We start from the raw sequence: 18,780 nt of genomic DNA, 5'->3' as shown, positions 1-18,780 counted from the left end.
CTATCTTGATTCCATCCTGAGTGGGAGATTCATCTGGAGTCTGGTATCAGAGAACAGTGTTAGTTTCATGACAGTTACACTCGTGGCTGCTGCATGACCCTCATGTTGTCATGTGAGTGTGTGCTTACCACATGGCTGTTACTTGCTGATGCTGAGGCTGCACTTAGATCTCATGCTGAAATCTGAGGTGCACTGGATTGCTCTGGCCTTGGGCTGACTGCAAACCTTTCCCTTCCTGGAGGACAGCAATCCAGTCTCTACTCTGATCATAGAGAGAAGTTTGGATGTAACCAGGAAGAGGTCTGGGGAGGCATTGAGAAGTCCTGGAGTGTCTGCCCTTGTTAATTTAGATCCATCTAGCCTTCATTCATACCCTCTGAACTTCTTAGCCTTGGGATCATTTTCAGCACTTGCACTTTTTACTCTGGTTGTACCAAATTAAGGAGACATTCCAAGTTCAAGCCGTTTCTGGCCTTTGCACTTGCCCTTTCATTTTTCTGAAATTCTCTCCCTCTTCTTTATAGAAGCATGTGGTTAATAGAATGATTAACTGCTTCAGTTTACAAACTGGGCTCGAATTCTTACCCAGGTGTGCATTTGGGGAGTCTCTGAGAACCTATCTGGTTCTTGGAACTTTTGCCAAGATTTTGACAGTCTTTCTTTCATAATGTAGCAGGATAAGAACTCTTGGGGTTATATGCTTGGCACAGAATGGATATTCTATTCCAAAGCCTTCCTGCACTGCCTTCCTCAGTACTTCTTGCAGGCTTGGTTACAGCGTGTATTGTACTCCATTGCAACTATCTGTTTCCTCAACCAAACAGCCAGCAACTTGAGGGGAGTTCTTATTTATTCTTGCTAGGACCTGCCACATAGAGACACTAGATGATTATATTGTAAGATAATGTAATGAGAGAATGAAATGTTTTCAGACATTTTAGGTCCCTGAAACATGTTCCTGTTCATTGGCCAGAAATTTTTGGCCAACCATTTCCTATTCAAAGGCTTCCTCTCCACTAATAAAGTAGTCTGTGGTACAGGCAGCCCTGAGGCTTGAGATGGAACTGCGCAGGAAGAGCCCAGCTGGGTATGAGAATAAGCCACATGCACCTTCTGACCCTCTGTTCTGAGGCTGGAAGTCTTGAAATGCTGAGAGGTTCTCAGAAACTGCCCAAATCCACACCTGCGTACGAATTTTAGCCCAGTTCATAAAGCAGATCATGAAGCAATTAATCTTTCTGAAAGGGTTTTTAGCTTGCTCTCCAGTTGTCTCAGCAGCTTTGGCTCTGTGCCACAGTGAGCCCGAGGGGAAGGTGATGGAGTAGCATCACATCTGCAGGCTTATTGTCAGCCTACCAGGATTTCACCTGGGAAGTGTTTTGTTTGGTGAGGGTAAGGGGAGGGATGCGGACGGATGAAGAAATTTCTTCCTACTGCTTCCATTTTGATATTTCTTTAACTTCACATTTCATCCTCATTCCTAGCAGGTGCCTAGTTATAGACGATTTCTTTTATCTTTTTTTCAGAGGCATGCCAGGTGGAAGTGAGGCTGCTGCTGGCCTACAACTCCAGCGCTCGCATTCCAAAATGCCCCTGGATGGAGGGTGGTGAGGTGTTACCACAGGTGGAAACCAGCATCGAGGGCACCATTCCCTTCAGCAAGCCTGTAAAAGTTTATATAATGCCCAAACCTGCACGGCGCTGAGGCAAAAACAGTCTTTCCAACCATGGCCTAGAGGGTCCTTCTTAGGTGTCAGAATGAGCCAAGCCTGAAGCACTTCACCTGGAATTGATATGTAGGCTTAAGGAGTATGTGACCCTTACAGTCTCATCTGGTATCAAACACAGGATAAATTGTTTCTTCATTAAAAAATAAAAACCTTCAAGTCTACTTCCCCTCCCTATCTCCACAATAAAGTTGAGAAAACACCAAGCTGTTCTAGTTCCTGATCTGTAAAGAAATGTGTGGCTATAGCTTCAGCTTTTATACTGCATGCTTACATGCTATTCCTCAGGTGTGAAACACAAAGGTCCAGCTACCTCCTGATAACTGGTTATTTGAGCTGTAGTCTTATTTCTTAAAGTGACGGTGTGTTTGTCAGGGCAACTCCAAGGCCGCTTTAACAACTGTACTTTTTTACCATTGACAGTTGCTGAAGGACCTTAAACATGCGTTATCTTGCTAGGAAGTCTCTTCCCTAACACAGGCAGTAGCTGGGCCAAGGACTGAATAGCTGGAGAATGAATCATTTTCATCTTTGAGGAAAATTCTTTTTTTTTTTTTTTTTTGAGATGGAGTCTTGCTGTGTCGCTCAGGCTGGAGTGCAGTGGTGTGATCTTGGCTCATGGCAACCTCTGCCTCCCAGGTTCATGCCATTCTCCTGCCTCAGCCTCCTGAGTAGCCGGGACCACAGGCGCCTGCCATCACGCCTGGCTAATTTTTTGTATTTTTAGTAGAGACGGGGTTTCACCGTGTTAGCCAGGATGGTCTCGATCTCCTGACCTAGTGATCTGCCCACCTCGGTCTCCCAAAGTGCTGGGATTACAGGAGTGAGCCACTGTGCCTGGCTTTGAGGGAAATTCTTGATCTTGCCTGCCATTATTCTTAGGACCTCTATGGCTTTAAATAAATAATATAGAAGAGCTATATTTTAGAAAAGAAATCAGGATTATGGGAAATAGGGAACCAGTGCAAGAAATAAAGTCATTTACTGCAGCATCTCTCATGAGTTGATGCTGCATGTGAGTTAAAGTTTTAGGTGTGAGGCTGGGGGCTGTGGCTCATGTCTATAATCCCAGCAATTTGGGATTATGGGAGGCAGGAGGATTACTTGAGCCCAGGAGTTCAAGACCAGCCTGGGCAACACAGCAAGACCCCATCTCTGTTTTTAAAAAAAAAAACCTTGCAGGTGTGATACAATAACAGTCAGTGCTCCAGAGAGGTTACCCTTTGGTACCGCCTGTGCTATGTACTTTACCTGTCATTTAATCTTCACAATAGCCAAATGAGGCTCAGAGACTTAAGTCACTGGTGGGACAACTATACAGTAAGTAATAAAGCCTGTATTCATTCAAACCTGAGAAGATCCCAAAGGTCTACGCTATATCACCTCAGGGGAAGTATATGGGAAAAAGCTCTTTCTGCCTCTGTTTCCTCATCTGTGAAACAGAGATAATTGGACCTCAATGGTGGTTGAATAGGACGGATTAAATAACGATTGGTAGAATCTGAACCTGCAGCCAGTCTTGATTGTATTTGCCACTTGGCAAGCTTATAAAAATAATAGCAAGATAATACAATTACTCAGAGGTGGAGCTGGAATTTAAATTCAAGCATGTTTTAACTTTTGGTTTAAGGTACTTTGGTGTACCTGGCAGTTTTGTAAGCTCTTTAATTAATTAACTCTCTAGGTACTATTGTCTTCATTTTATAAACAAGGCAGCTGAAGTGAGAGAAATAAGTAACCTGTCCTAGGTCATACAATTAATCAATGACAGATCCGGCAGTCTCTTTCTGGGCCGTCTATTTCTACGAGGTCATGAATGCTAAAGAGGGACTAGGGGAAGAATGACTAACTCCAGGGAGCTGACTTTTCTAGTGTGCTTACCTGTTTTGCATCTCTCAAGGATGTGCCATGAAGCTGTAGCCAGGTGGAATTCTACCACAGCCCCGACATGAACATCTGATGGCATTTGCTGGGTTGGAGCCTAGACAAAAACATGAAGAACCATGGCTGCTGCCTGAGCCCATCGTGCTGTAATTATAGAAAGCCTAAGGGAAGAATATGCTGGATATTTTTCAGATAAGTACCCCTTTTATAAAAAATCCTCCAAGTTAGCCCTCATTTTCCATGTAAGGAAACAGAGGCTTTGAGATAGTGTCTGTCTAAGAGACAAAGCCAGGACTTGATCCTGTCTTCAAAATGTAAAATGTAGTACTTTTTCCATTAAAGGTAGACAAGCACTAAGGGATAGGTTTTGGCTTAGTATCAGAATACATTTTTAAAAGCTGTATAAGAATTGAACGGGCTGCACTAGGGGATATGGAATTCTCCAGGCTAGATGAGTTTGAGCAAAGGTTGAACAAGCTCCTGAAAAATGTGTTGCTAAGGAATTCTAGTATCATATCGGGGTTGGACTCAACTTTTTAAATTGCTTTTACCCTGAATGTTCACTTTCTGAGGAATATGAGAATTTTAGGTTTTCTCTGGTTCTGTACTTTTCCACTGAAGTGAAAAAATAAAAAGACCTTTTTATAAAGGCTTGGAAGGGGGCATAAAGAGCATTCCAGTGTGGCACCTTCATTTGCAAATGAATACGCAGGCCCAGAGAGACTGAGTTAGTGGTGAAGCTAAGGCTAGAACTCAGGCCTCCTGTTTCTTCCCCAGATGACTTGCATCACAGGGGTCTGTTCTTAGTGAGTGGTCTAGCATGAACCCAGCAGTCAGAGCCAGAAACCTGTTTGTCACATTGGATTCCTTCCTCATCCCTCATACAGAAGTAGCCATCAAGTCCTTTAGATTCCTCTTCCTTCATGTTTCTTAGTCCTCTTCTTATACTGTTTCTATATTGATGGAGCCACCATCAGCCCTCCTAAAGTGATGAGCTCATCTGACCAGATTAGGCCCTTTCAGTGGATCACTACTCATCCCAGGAAAAAGTCAAAACTCCTATCTTGAAGGCTCTTCATGCCTCTGCTTCATCTCCAGCCTCATACTCCCTGTCCCAAACTGTCTCTGTACTACTCCAGCTGAACAGAATTACCTGTAGTGTTCTCTCACCTCTAGGCCTTTGGACCTGCTGAGCCTGGGAATGTGCTCCTCAGACTGTCTCCTATGGCTCCTTTCCTTCCATTCTTCATGACTGGGCCTTGTTCTAGGACATATCTGTGTCTCTTATGGGCTTGGAACATTTCCTCTATGTTCCCACAGCCTCCTATACGATATTCTTCACACATAGTATAGTATTTATTAATACTGCATTGCAGGTTCACAAATGCAAACCCCTTAAGAAAGGTAGGCAGGAAAAGTAAAGGAATAAAGTGGTCTAGAATATAACAGCAATTGAAGAATCAGAGAGCATATTCTCTGTTGGAGAAGGCAATCAGAGAAGCACGTTCTCTATTCCATTCCACTCAAGTTATTTTCATTTATAAATGTGGGCCTAGTGGTGTCAGTTCTTCCCATTCTTCCAAAACAGCCAGAAATCTTCATTTTCATGAAAGTTAAAAAACCTTGGTAACTACAGTAAATGTTAAAATTACTGAGACAAACAAAACATGTCTCCAGGTAGATTTTTGCCAATTTGCAACTTCTACATCCTCACTGTATGTTTACATGTTTTATTTCTTCCAACTGATCTGTACCTGGACCGTAAGAATGTCTGTGCTGTATCCCCAGCACAACTCGTGGCACATACCCGGCAAGGAAAGAATGATTCCATGAATCCAGAGCAAAGGTAGCGGTGCCATGGCATGGTGCAAAAAAAGATTCAAGTTTCTGAAAGGATTTTATATTTGCTTTGAGATGATTGAACTCAGCATACACAATTATGGAGAAGAAAGGTACACACCTAGCCGTGGCCAACTTCTTGTCTTGTCTTTTTGTTTTTTTGAGACGGAGTCTTGCTCTGTTGCCCAGGCTGGAGTGCAGTCGCATGATCTCAGCTCACAGCAGGCTCTGCCTCCCTGGTTCCAGCGATTCTCCTGCCTCAGCCTCCCGAGTAGACTAGCTGGGATTACAGGCACGTGCCATCATGCCCAGCTAATTTTTGTATTTTTAGTAGAGATGGGATTTCACCATGTTGGCCAGGCTGGTCTCAAACTGCTGACCTCAGGTGATCCGCCCACCTCGGCCTCCCAAAGTGCTGGGATTACAGGCGTGAGCCACCACACCCAGCCAACTTCTTGTCTTAACCACTCAGGTTAGAAGAAATTACCTGTGGGCAGCTTGAGGGCTGTGCTAACTACAAACTAACTAAGATGCTTTAACGATTAAGACACAGTACTAAGTATAGTTATGTGAAGAAACAGCTTCTCTTCAAGCTCTACATATTTCCTTCATTGACCATGTGCACCAGGTTCAAAAGTAGGGGCTATGTATTAGCAGGTTTTCTTAAAAGTTTAATAATGTCACTGACAGATACTTCTGTCTCTAAGAAGTTTGCACTAAGTTCTCTTTAATTGGAGACAACTCACTTAGGAACAATGATTACACCCACACTGAATTCAACACCCATTGGAGCTGTCTCACTTTACATTTGACAAAAAAAAAAAAAAAAAGACTGCATCACTAGAGAAAACAGTCTGAATTTTATCAAACATCCCTCTTAGCTATACAGAGGGCTGGCTTTATGAGCCGAGGGAACAGATCTAGAAGGATCTGCCATCTGACAAGTGAAAGGGCTGTGGAAAGGGCACCAAGCAGATCCTTCTAAGACTTCAGTGCTTGGTGTCGGGTCTGTGAAGCACTCACTCCCGTCTGCTTCTAGGGAGCAAGGAGGTGTATGCCATAAAATGATCAAGACACAGTGCTGGGTTCTAATCCTATGTCTGCCACTTACTTGGTGAACTTGGAAAAAAATAAATCCCTTCACTTTCCATACTGTTTCAGCTTTTCTTGCCAAGCCACATCTTAAGTTGCTGTCCAGTCTATGGATTGGTCCCTGTAGGTAAGAAGCCTAACTATATAGTCAGGTGGCAGGATCATGTGAAGCAGAAATCATCTTTCCACTGCTGCTGCTCCAATGATGGCGGGGTGAAGCGATTTTATTTAGTTATGGCTGTGATAAATACCATACCTAGTAAATGTCTAGTTAAAAGAGCTGCCAAGTAAATGTTTTTTCAGTGAATTAATGAACCTTCCATTTTTTAAGACTCAGCTTAAATGTCATCTCCTTAGTGATGTCTTCCCTAATTTTCCTTCCATCCTAGTAGGATAAATTAGTCTTTTCTTTGTGCCACCACTGGACGTAGTAACTATTATAATATTAGCATTGTATCATTATTGTTTACTTGTCTTTCTCTCATACAACATAATTCCTAAGGGCAGGAATTGTAACATTCATCCTTATTCCCCCAGGGCCCAACAATAACTGGTCATAAGAAAATTAGTAATAGGCTGTCCGCAAATGGATATGAAAGAGGATTACTGAATAAATGAGTGAGATAGTTCCTTTGGGCTCCAACATTCTATGACTCTTTGAAATAATAAGCTGCTATATTAAGACATAAAATGAAACTAGTTGGCTTTACACAGTATCCCCATTAGTAGAAAGAAAAGGACAACAGTGGTTTAATGTATTGAGTCCTTACTAAATGCCACGCAGTGAGTTAATACTTTCTATGAATTGCCTCATTTAATACCTACAGTGACTCCAGGTACTGATAATGTTATCCTGATCTTACATATGAGAACAGTGAAACTAAGCAATTAGACAAATGCCCAATCAGTGAGTGGCAGTGAGCTGCAGTTCAAAGTCAAGGCTATTTGACACCAAAGCCCATAGTTCTTTAAAAAGAAAGAAAAATTAAAAATAAGGTGATGCTGATAACTTGTAATTCTCTCAGTCTATTCTAAGGCTTCACAAAGGCCATCTGGGTATTTAGTAGAACAAAGACTATCTGAGCCAGTAGGAACCTTTAAAGGGCATCTAGTCCAGCACAAACATTTTACAGTTGAATTTTTTTTTTTTTAAACAGTCTCTCACTGTCACCCAGGCTGGAGTGCAGTCGTGCCATCTCGGCTCACCACAACCTATTCCTCCCAGGTTCAAGTGATCCTCCTGCTGCCTTAGCCTCCCAAGTAGCTGGGACTACAGGCTCGTGACACCACGCCCAGCTAATTTTTGTAGTTTTTTTTTTTTTGAGACGGAGTCTCGCTCTGTCGCCCAGGCTGGAGTGCAGTGGCGTGATCTCGGCTCACTGCAAGCTCCGCCCCCCAGGTTCACGCCATTCTCCTGCCTCAGCCTCCCGTGTAGCTGGGACTACAGGCGCCTGCCACCACGCCCGGCTAATTTTTTGTATTTTTAGTAGAGACGGGGTTTCACCGTGTTAGCCAGGACGGTCTCAATCTCCTGACCGCGTGATCCGCCCGTCTTGGCCTCCCAAAGTGCTGGGGCTACAGGCCTGAGCCACTGCGCCCGGCTAATTTTTGTAGTTTTAATAGAGATGTGTTTCACCACGTTAGCTAGGCTGGGGTTGAACTCCTGACCTCAAGTGATCCGCCCACCTCAGCCTCCCAAAGTGTTTGGATTACAGGTGTGAGCCATGGCACCTGGCCTATAGTTGAAATTCGAAGTCCAGAGAGAATGATCTGGCTCCAGTCTCAGGGTTGGTTAGTAGAACAGCCTGTCTAGAACCCAACTCCCAGGGCATACTTCTACTGTTCCTGTTACTCAAATGTTCCCTCAGTTCATTCACTACATTATTAAACTTCTGTCTCCTCTTTTTTTTCTTTTAACACCCTCAAGGACAGGGACCTTGTCTTGGTCATCCCTGCATCCCAAGAGCCTAGCACAGCCTGGCATGAGCAGGTGTCCAAAAATGCTTAGGGGAGGCTGGTTTGGAGAATGGTGAGTGACAGTCACAGGCAGAGGTACTTAGTGATTTATTCTCCTCTCAAGGCTCCATCAGCAGGTGGAATGGAAGACACCTCCCACCCTGACCCCTTGGGCAACCAAGGCATTATATTCCTTCACTGCCTGCTCTGTCTGGAGGACCCGCACATCAATGCCATGTTTCTTGAGGTACTCCACAGTTGATGAAGGCACCTGGGAAGGTGGAAAAGAGATGAGTAAGTAGGGGGAAAGGTCCCCCAGGGTTTCCTTTACTGCCATGAGGCAGGTGTACTCTACAGAATTAGACGTTGACAATCGCCACTTCACGATCACTCAGTGTATCACCAGTTCAAAATTTGGCAGGGAGCCCCAATGAGTCAAAAAGCCCTCTTTGACAGAGGTATCATAATACCCAAGCATAAAGCTCAAGTGAAATGGAAATGAAAGAACATGGAATTTGCAGTTAGCCTTGGATTTACATCTTTACTAGCACTGTAACCTTGGGTAAGTAAATTAAGTTATCTGAGTCTTTGTTTTCATGTCTGTAAATTAGGGATATTAACACCTAGCTCCCAGGGTTGGTATGACAACTAGCTGAGCTAAGGGTATGTGAAACATCTACCTTGGTGTGCAAGCTCCATAAATGTTAAATGTTTGAGGTAGTCTAAACTGAGTCTAAATGTCTTCTTTGCCACATACTAAGAAATGTTAGGCTAGCTCTTTAAAGTCTCCCAGCCCCAATTTCTTCACTTGTAAAATAGGTATAATAGTGCTTACATCACAGGGTTGGTGTGAGGATGAAATTGACTCACGTATGTACACTGCAGCTCAAAAGTCTTCTCAGAAAGGCCTTTCTTGCTCACCCCATAGTAGCCCCGCATAAGTCACCATTTTCTTCACTGTTTATTATTATCTGAAGTTGTCTAGTTTTTTATTATCCATGAGGGGCATGAACCTTGTTTGTCTTGTTTATCACACCATCCCCAGTGCCTAGAATAGTGTTTTACCCATAGAAAATGCTTAATAAATATTTGTAAATGAATTTATATAAAAGATGTTCTTAATAGTGACACCTATTATTAGATTATATTTTCTCAACTCTGGCTTGTCCTGAATATTTTTTAAAAATAGATTTTAATTAGACTCTGCCTCAGAAAGAACTCAAGTGAAATATTTTTTAATATGCCCTATATTTTCTATATATTTGAGATTTATAAAAGTAGCCTATCAGATAGGAATTATTGTATTGGCGAAAAAAAAAAAAAAACTAGTTTAAATTTTTAAAATATAAATAGGCTGGGCATGGTGGCTCAAGCCTTTAATTCCAGCACTTCAGGAGGCCGAGGTAGGAGGATTGCTTGAGCCCTACTGATGAAAGTGCCCTATATACATAAAGCCCTAGATATAAGGGGCACCTTCATCAGTAGGGAACAGCACTGTAGGACATCTATAAAGGAAAGAATAAGGTAGGCCTCTATGTGGAAGACTATACAAAATATAGTAATATAAGTGGGGGAAAAAGTTACAGAATACATATTTATGTAAAATGGTTATAAGTATATAAACGTATATCTATATGTGTAAGTGTGTATATATTTGCAGATGCATTCAGAGAAGACTGGAGAAATATACACCAAATGTGAAGACGGGGAAGGGAATATCTCACCTTTTTACTTCTACATTTCTGCACTGGATTTTTAAATATTTCGCAATGAGCATGTATTATTTCTGTAAGAAAATTAAAAAATAAGCCAGGTGCGGTGGCTCACACCTGTAATCCCAGCACTTTGGGAGGCTGAGACAGGTGGATCACAAGGTCAGGAGATCAAGACCATCCTGGCTAACACAGTGAAACCCCATCTCTACTAAAACTAAAAAAAATTAACCGGGCGTGGTGACAGGGGCCTGTAGTCCCAGCTACTCGGGAGGCTGAGGCAGGAGAATGGGGTGAACCTGGGAGGCAGAGCTTACAGTGAGCCAAGATGGCACCACTGCACTCAGCCTGGGTGACAGAGCAAGACTCCATCTCAAAAAAAAAAAAAGAAGGCCGGGCGCGGTGGCTCAAGCCTGTAATCCCAGCACTTTGGGAGGCCGAGGCGGGCGGATCACAAGGTCAGGAGATCGAGACCACAGTGAAACCCCGTCTCTACTAAAAATACAAAAAATTAGCCGGGCGCGGTGGCGGGCGCCTGTAGTCCCAGCTACTCAGGAGGCTGAGGCAGGAGAATGGCGGGAACCCGGGAGGCAGAGCTTGCAGTGAGCCGAGATCGCGCCACTGCACTCCAGCCTGGGCAACAGCGTGAGACTCTGTCTCAAAAAAAAAAAAAAAAAAAAAAAAAAAAAAAAAATAAAAAAAAAAAAAAAATTAAAAAATAGGCCAGGCGTGGTAGCTCACATTGGTAATCCTAGCACTTTGGGAGGCCAAGGCGGGAGATCATTTGAGTTCAGGAGCTCAAGACCAGCCTGGGCAACAATAGTGAGACCCCATCTATATTTTTTAAAAAGGAAAAATAAAATTACATTTTTTTCTGAAGAGGGGAAAAACATAAATGTGTCCAAGAAAAGAAAAATTAGAAGTACTATAAAATATACTATGAGGATAGAAAGTATTATTAAAATGTAAAGAACCAAATAGTGATCCTTGTAGAACTTGAGAGATTGTGAGAAATAGTTGAAATGACACTGTCTCAGGGTTAGGTAGACTGGAGAGCCCAACGCTGATGAGGCAGAGGAATGTATGCAGCCATTGCTATCCTGGGTCAGCAAAACAAGGGTACATGATATATAAAGATGACCTCCCAAGAAGGACAAATCTGTAAGACAAAGGTCCAAGAGATCCCCACCTGTCCTCAGAAATGCTGTGCACACCAACACCTACCTTCAAGGCCTCACTCATCCCTCGGCCAATCACAAGAGTCTGTACACCCTTCTCAACAACTTCCTTCACATCTGCAGGCTGCACACCAGGAGAATGCTGGATGTGGAAAGAGAAAGTAGACAGTTACCTGCTCTCAATCTTTCATTGCAATAGGCATTCTCGTGGGATTCATTCATTCAAGAAATGTCTACTGAGGTTCACTTTGTGCCAAGCATCACTCATAGGCTCTTTAAGGCACTTAGGGAGGCTGACGAGGCAGGATCCCTTGAATCTAGGAGTTCAAGACCAGCCTGGGCAATATAGGGAGACCCTGTCTCTACAAAAAATAAAAAATTAGCTGGGTATGGTGACTTAGGCCTGTAGTCCCAGCTACTCAGGAGAGCTGAGTTGGGAGGATTGCTTGAACCTGGGAGGTCAAGGCTGCAGTGAGCCATGACTGCACCACTGCACTCCATCCTGGGCAACAGAGTGAGACCCTGTCTAAAAAAAAAAAAAAAAAAAAAAGAAAAAAGAGATAAATCAAGGAAATCAGGGAAAGAAGGCATTCCAAGTACAGGAAAAAGCATTTAAAAAGGCTCAGGACCTTTTGGCTGGAACAACCATCTTCCAGTAATTTGCCAAAATGACAAATACAAAGGGAAAGAGGAGATGCCCCCAATATATGTCCTCTAGGCCTTTTAGAAAATATGGAGTTGTTCCTTTGGCCAATGGTACGTGTGAATCTATAAGACAGGTGATATTGTAGACATCAAGGGAATGGGTATACTGTTCAAAAAGGAATGTCCCACAAATGTTACCATGGCAAAACTGGAAGAATCTACACTATTACCCAACATGCTGTTGGCATTGTTGTAAACAAGTAAGTTACGGGCCATTTTCTTGCCACGAGAATTAATGTGCCTATTGAGCACATTAAGCACTCTAAGAGCCAATATAGCTTCCTGAAATGCATGAAGGAAAATGTTCAGTAAAAGAAGGAAGCCAGAGAGAAAGGTACCTGGGTTCAAATGAAACACCAGCCTGCCCCGCCCAGAGAAGCACACTGTGTAAGAACCAATGGGAAGAAGCCTGAGTTGCTGGAGCCTATTCCCTGTGAATTCATGCCATAATTTGTGTAAAAAAAAAAAAAAAAAACCTCTGGACTGTACATTAAAAAAAAAAAAAAAAAAAAAGTGGCCAGGTATGGTGGCTCATGCCTGTAATCCTAACACTTTGGGAGGCTGAGGTGGGCAGACCACCTGAGGTCTGTAGTTTGAGACCAGCCTGGTCAATATGGCGAAACCCCGTCTCAACTAAAAATACAAAAATTAGCTGGGCGTGGTGGCACGTGCCTGCAGTCCCAGCTACTTGGGAGGCTGAGGCAGGAGAATCACTTGAACCTGGGAGGCAGAGGTTGCAGTGAGCTGAGATCACACCATTGCACTCCAGCCTAGGCAACAAGACCGATACTTCATCTCAAAAAAAAAAGCAGCCAGGCACGGTGGCTCATGCCTGTAATCCCAGCACTTTGGAAGGCCGAGGTGGGCGGATCACAAGGTCAGGAGATCGAGACCATCCTGGCGAACATGGTGAAACCCTGTCTCTACTAAAAATACAAAAAATTAGCTGGGCGTGGTAGCGGGCACCTGTAGTCCCAGCTACTTGGGAGGCTGAGACAGGAAAATGGTGTGAATCCAGGAGATGGAGCTTGCAGTGAGCTGAGATCTTGCCACTGCACTCCAGCCTGGGCAACAGAGTGAGACTCTGTCTCAAAAAAAAAAAAAAAAAAAGGCTCAGAGGAAAGAAAAAGACTAGAAGAACAGTTAATTCAGTACAACTTGTATGTAGAGTGACAGCTGAGGTGGGAAAAGAAAGCACTTGCATAGCATGCTAAAATTTTGACTTTAGAAAAATTTCCTAAGAATCTCTATATTGTTACTTTTTTCTGAACTTCCTAACCTTCCCAGCTAACTCCAGGAAACTTCTTTTTATGCTTTAAAATCTACCTATCACTCTGAAAAGTCTTCCCAGTCTTCCAGGCACATTTAAGGTGAAGTGTTTAATAAAGATGAATTGAGCATTAAAGGATGGTGGCTTCTTGAACTACCTCTACGTCAGCAGAGGGGATATGGGAGTTAGAGTTTGGGAACTACCAGCCCAACCTACCGGTCTCCGCCTGGTAGGCATCTGCACAAGGACAATGCTTTTAGCACTGAAGCTCTCAGAGACAAAGCATTCCTTTCCTGACCCATATACCTCTATCCTTTCATTCATTCATCTGGCATTTACTGAGAACTTAACTCTGTGCCGTGTCTCAGTATTTCTAAGCAATAGAAATACTGAGATGAACCAAATGTTCCATGGAGTTTCATTCAGGTAAGGTTAGTGAAAATGTGCAAATATTTATAGTAGGATGAGAAGAAATGGAGTTGAGGATCTCAGAAGACAGAGTGAATAAACCCAAATGGGAAACTGTCATCGAAGACAATGCTGTTTTAACTGGGTCTCGAAGTATGAACATGAATAGGCCTTGAAGCAGTGGTTGTAGAAGGGGTACATTCTAATGGTAGTGATGGTATAGGAAAAGAGCTGTTGAAATTCTCAAAGAGATAACAAATGGGCCAAAGAAGGGTTTTCCAGTTCAGGAAGATGAGGCGTCATGGAGATAGGACTAAAATTTATATATTTATGAAAGGTATGGGGACCAGGCGCAGTGGCTCACGCCTGTAATCCCAGCACTTTGGGAGGCCAAGGAGGGCGGATTACCTGAGGTCAGGAGTTCAAGACCAGCCTGGCTAACATGGTGAAACCCTGTCTCTACTAAAAATACAAAAATTAGCCAGATGTGGTGGTGTGTGCCTGTAATTCCAGCTACTCAGGAGGCTGAGGCAGGAGAATTGCTTGAACCCGGAAGGTGGAGGTTGCAGTGAGCTGAGATCGTGCCACTGCATTCCAGCTGGGCAACAAGAGCGAAACTCTGTCTCAAAAAAAAAAAAAGAAAAAGAAAAAGAAACGTATGGGGAGGATATGAGTTTTCATTAAATCCTGTAATAATAATATCTTACATATTTACATGTGCAGTTTTATTTATTTAATTTTTTTTTTTTAGATGGAGTCTCGCTCTCTCACCCAGAGCTCACATTCTAGTAAAATGAAACAAGGCCACTGACTGCTGGAAATCCAAGTGTAAGGTCATAGGAGACTGCAGACCCATAATCCTCTGGAGATTAGACTAGAGACAGCCACAGCCCATTGGAGCGGCTGGATCAATGGAACTCAAGTGATGAATTGGGCTGCTGCTGCTTTACTGAAGGCTCACAGTGTCATGTACAAAGCAATGAAAGATAACTGCAAAGGCCTGTGGATCCAAGCATTGGCAGTGATTACTCACAATTTTGTGCAGAGGCCTGGGATTGGAGCATGAGACTGTTAATGAGGCATCCTCAACCTGCCACTAGCAATTCCTGTGCTGTTTCCAATCCCTCAGGGCAAATGACTAGGCTCTTGTTCCTACTGAGTGTCTGATTCTGTTCCTCTGCTTTAAGAGGCTTTCTGTCACACGACCTAAGGTGGTAAAAGCTTACTGTTTTTTCTGTGGGAGAAGCTATTAATTATGGAAAAATGTCCAGCTAATATCCATTATGCCGGCTAAGCAACAAGATGGCATCCTATCTGTCTTGAACGTTTCTCCCTATTTCATGTTAACTTTAAAAAGAAAACATTCCTAAACTACACTTCCAAAGAAGTATTTCCTTCTGCCAAAATTAGGTGAGCACAAATGGGTAGTAGCAATGCTATCATCTTGCTGTATTGCTGATAAAAGCAGATTCTGTGAGTGAAGGTTAAAGGATCTCTGGAATCTATCCCCTGTGGACGCTGCCTGAGTCACATTGTCATTATTGCTTGTCTGAATTAACAGGCTCTTAAATAATCTTGCTGCCTCTGCCAGGGCAGAGGCCTGTTTTTGTGCTACAGGCCTCTCTGGCAGTCTATTGAGGCCGATGGTCCCCTTCTCAGACTAATGTTTTAGAATATACAAAAGAAGATGTGTAAGATTATAGAGGAAACATTTCTTACAAGTGGAATTATCAAAATATTAACAAACTTTTGGTCTAGTATTCTATGTTTCTTTATTAGTTTAGGACAATGGAAATCTTTTCCAAAAGTCTGCTAGCCAACTTACCCTCCCATCTCATAATGGCAGATGACTAGTTTTTCTTTCAAAATCTATTCTGCCTATTTTCTGGGGCACATAGCTGATAAGCTAGACACTCCGTTTTCTGTCCTTCTTGCAGTTAAGTGTGGTCATGTGACTGTGCTGTCACTAATATAAAATTCAATGGAATGTGAGCAGAAGAAACGATTTCATATCTAGGTTTGGCATGAGCTTTTCTTCTCTTTCCTCTTCCTTGCAAGCTAGAGCCCTGCCATGCCTACAACTGGTTCCTACAATTCAAATGTTCTAGGAGATGGTAGAGCAATAAAAAGGAAAAAACCAAGGTCCCTAAATGAGCCTGTGCTATTCACATCTCTCTCACCCCACCAAAAGTTTGGACTGGCCACAATAATTTATCAGAGAAAGACACTTCCATCTTCTTTATGCTACTGAATTTTGAGACTTCTATTACAACACTTTGGCCTTCACACTAAGTAATCACGCTAAGTAATCCATTACTAAACTAAACCATGACTAGTTAGGCAAATCATGAGCTGTAGAATAAATATTGGGGACTCAACCACATTAGACACTATGTCTAATTTGCAAAATATATATAAGGGAGCCATATTATAGGGGCCTTTACCTTTTGGGGATTCAGCTATATGGTCCAGAGAAGGAGAGAGTAAGAACTATGGAAATAGAGTAATTCAGTCATTCTTTTTTGTTTCTGAGACAGGGTCTCACTCTCTGTCACTGAGGCTGGAGGGCAGTGGTGCCATCAGGGCTCACTGCAGCCTCAACCTCCCAGGCTCAAGTGATCCTCCCACCTCAGCCTCCCAAGTAGCTGGAATACAGATGCATGCCCCCGTGCCTGGCTAATTGTTTAACTTTCTGTAGCGACGCGGTCTTTCTCTATTGCCCAGGCTTGTCTTGAACTCCTAGGCTCAAGCAATCCTCCTATCTTGGCCTCCCAACATGTTGAGATTACAGGTGTGAGCCACTGTGCCTGGCAATTCAGTCATTCCATTCAAGGAACATATGCCCTGGATTGTACATGAGATAGCAGACAAGTATCTACTATTCCTTCTATGTCAATTTCATAGTTGCTGCTTCCAATATGAACCTTTGACTCACTGAGTGTATTTCTAGTGTTTAGAACTACAGTATGCATTTTTTCATATAATATACACCCTAAATGCAAGGCAACTAATTAATCTGGTTCTCAATCAAGAATAACCACTATGTTCTTTTTTTTATTTTTTATTTGTTTAGATGGAGTCTCGCTCTGTTGCCCAGGCTGGAGTGCAGTGGCTTGATCTCGGCTCACTGCAACCTCCGCCTCCCAGGTTCAAGCGATTCTCCCTGCCTCAGCCTCCCGAGTAGCTGGGATTACAGGCGTGTGCCACCACGCCTGACTAATTTTTGTATCTTCAATAGAGACGGGCCCAAGAATAATCATTATGTTCTAACATTAAAGGGATCATCTTGGCCAGAAGCGGTGGCTCATGCCTGTAATCCCAACATTTTGGGAGGCCAAGGTGGGCGTATCACCTGAAGTCAGGAGTTCGAGACCAGCCTGGCAAACATGGTGAAACTCCACATCTACTAAAAATACCAAAATTAGCTGGGCGTGGTAGCAGGCACCTGTAATCCCAGCTACTCGAGAGGCTGAGGCAGGAGAATTGCTTGAACGTGGGAGGCAGAGGTTGCAGTGAGCCAAGATTGTGCCACTGACCTCCAGCCTGGGCAACAAGAGTGAAACTGTTGCATTAAAAAAAAAAAAAAAAAAAAAAAAAAAAAAAAAAAAAAAAAGATCATCTTAAAGGATTTGAACTATTTGCAAATTTTACCATAATTGCCAACTTTAAAATATAATCCCTTAGTAAGATTCAAGTCCACCATATTAGCTGCAATAATAAGAGTTATAGGGGTAGGCAGAGGGGCTCACACCTGTAATCTCAGTGCTTTGAGGGGCTGAGGCAGGAGGGTCACTTGAGGCCAGGAGTTTGAGACCAGCCTGAGCAACATAGTGAGAGTTTGTCTCTATAAAAAAATCAGTCAGGTGTGGTGGCTCATGCCTACAATCCCAGCACTTTGGGAGGCCAAGAGTGGGTGGATCTCTTGAGGCCAGGAGTTCAAGACCATCCTGGCCAACATAGCGAAACCCTGTCTCTACTAAAATTACAAAAATTAGCCAGGCGTAGTGGCACATGCCTGTAATCCCAGCTACTCAGGAGGCTGAGGCACAAGAATTGGTTAAACACGGACTACCCTCTTTGGGTCCCCTCCCTTTGTATGGGAGCTCTGTTTTCACTCTATTAAATCTTGTAGCTGCACTCTTCCATGTCCACCACTGCTGTTTGCCGCCGTCACAGACCTGCCGCTGACTTCCATCCCTCTGGATCCAGCAGGGTGTCCGCTGTGCTCCTGATCCAGCGAGGTGCCCATTGCCGCTCCCGATCGGGCTAAAGGCTTGCCATTGTTCCTGCATGACTAAGTGCCCAGGTTCGTCCTAATTGAGCTGAACACTAGTCACTGGGTTCCACGGTTCTCTTCTGTGACCCATGGCTTCTAATAGAGCTATAACACTCACAGCATGGCCCAAGATTCCATTCCTTGGAATCTGTGAGGCCAAGAACCCCAGGTCAGAGAACACAAGGCTTGCCACCATCTTGGAAGCAGCCCACCGCCATCTTGGGAGCTCTGGGAGCAAGGGCCCCCCAGTAACATTTGGCGACCATGAAGGGACCTCCAAAGCAATGGGAAACGTTCCCCATAAGGCAAAAATGCCCCTAAGATATATTCTGGAGAATTGGGACCAATTTGACTCTCAGACACTAAGAAAGAAATGATTTATATTTTTCTGCAGTACCGCCTGGCCACGATATGGTCTTCAAGGGGGAGAAACCTGGCCTCCTGAAGGAAGTATAAATTATAACACCATCTTACACCTAGACCTCTTTCGTAGAAAAGAAGGCAAATGGAGTGAAGTGCCACATGTACAAACTTTCTTTTCATTAAGAGACAACTCGCAATTATGTAAAAAGTGTGATTTATACCCTATAGGAAGCCCTTAGAGTCTACCTCCCTACCCGGTGTCCCCCCAACTCCTTCCCCAACTAATAAGGAATCCCCTTCAACCCAAATGGTCCAAAAGGAGATAGACAAAGGGATGAACAATGAACCAAAGAGTGCCAATATTCCCCAA

General features: G+C 43.4%; 3 protein-coding genes across 4 annotated transcripts in view; 2 read left to right on the top strand and 1 right to left on the bottom strand.

Annotated features, from left to right (window-relative positions):
* Nucleotides 1-1,933, top strand: part of INTS4 (integrator complex subunit 4) — a 111,639-nt gene extending 109,706 nt beyond the window's left edge. The window contains exon 23 of the mRNA XM_050757464.1: nt 1,527-1,933. Coding sequence (XP_050613421.1) covers nt 1,527-1,705 — 179 coding nt within the window. The 3' untranslated portion in view covers nt 1,706-1,933. The remainder of the gene's footprint in view (nt 1-1,526) is intronic.
* Nucleotides 1-18,780, top strand: part of CLNS1A (chloride nucleotide-sensitive channel 1A) — an 820,929-nt gene that overhangs the window by 555,590 nt on the left and 246,559 nt on the right. The window lies entirely within an intron of this gene.
* Nucleotides 8,593-18,780, bottom strand: part of AAMDC (adipogenesis associated Mth938 domain containing) — a 52,820-nt gene continuing 42,632 nt past the window's right edge. For both annotated transcript variants that reach the window (XM_050757502.1, XM_050757503.1), the window contains exons 3-4: nt 11,435-11,530; nt 8,593-8,769 (exon numbers count right to left, since the gene is read on the bottom strand). In XM_050757502.1, coding sequence (XP_050613459.1) covers nt 8,629-8,769; nt 11,435-11,530 — 237 coding nt within the window. In that variant the 3' untranslated portion in view covers nt 8,593-8,628. The remainder of the gene's footprint in view (nt 8,770-11,434; nt 11,531-18,780) is intronic.

Source organism: Macaca thibetana, chromosome 14 (assembly GCF_024542745.1).
Source record: "Macaca thibetana thibetana isolate TM-01 chromosome 14, ASM2454274v1, whole genome shotgun sequence".
Taxonomy (NCBI): domain Eukaryota; kingdom Metazoa; phylum Chordata; class Mammalia; order Primates; family Cercopithecidae; genus Macaca; species Macaca thibetana.
Note: the sequence above shows the minus strand (reverse complement) of the source record. Positions and strands in the feature narration are given on the sequence as shown.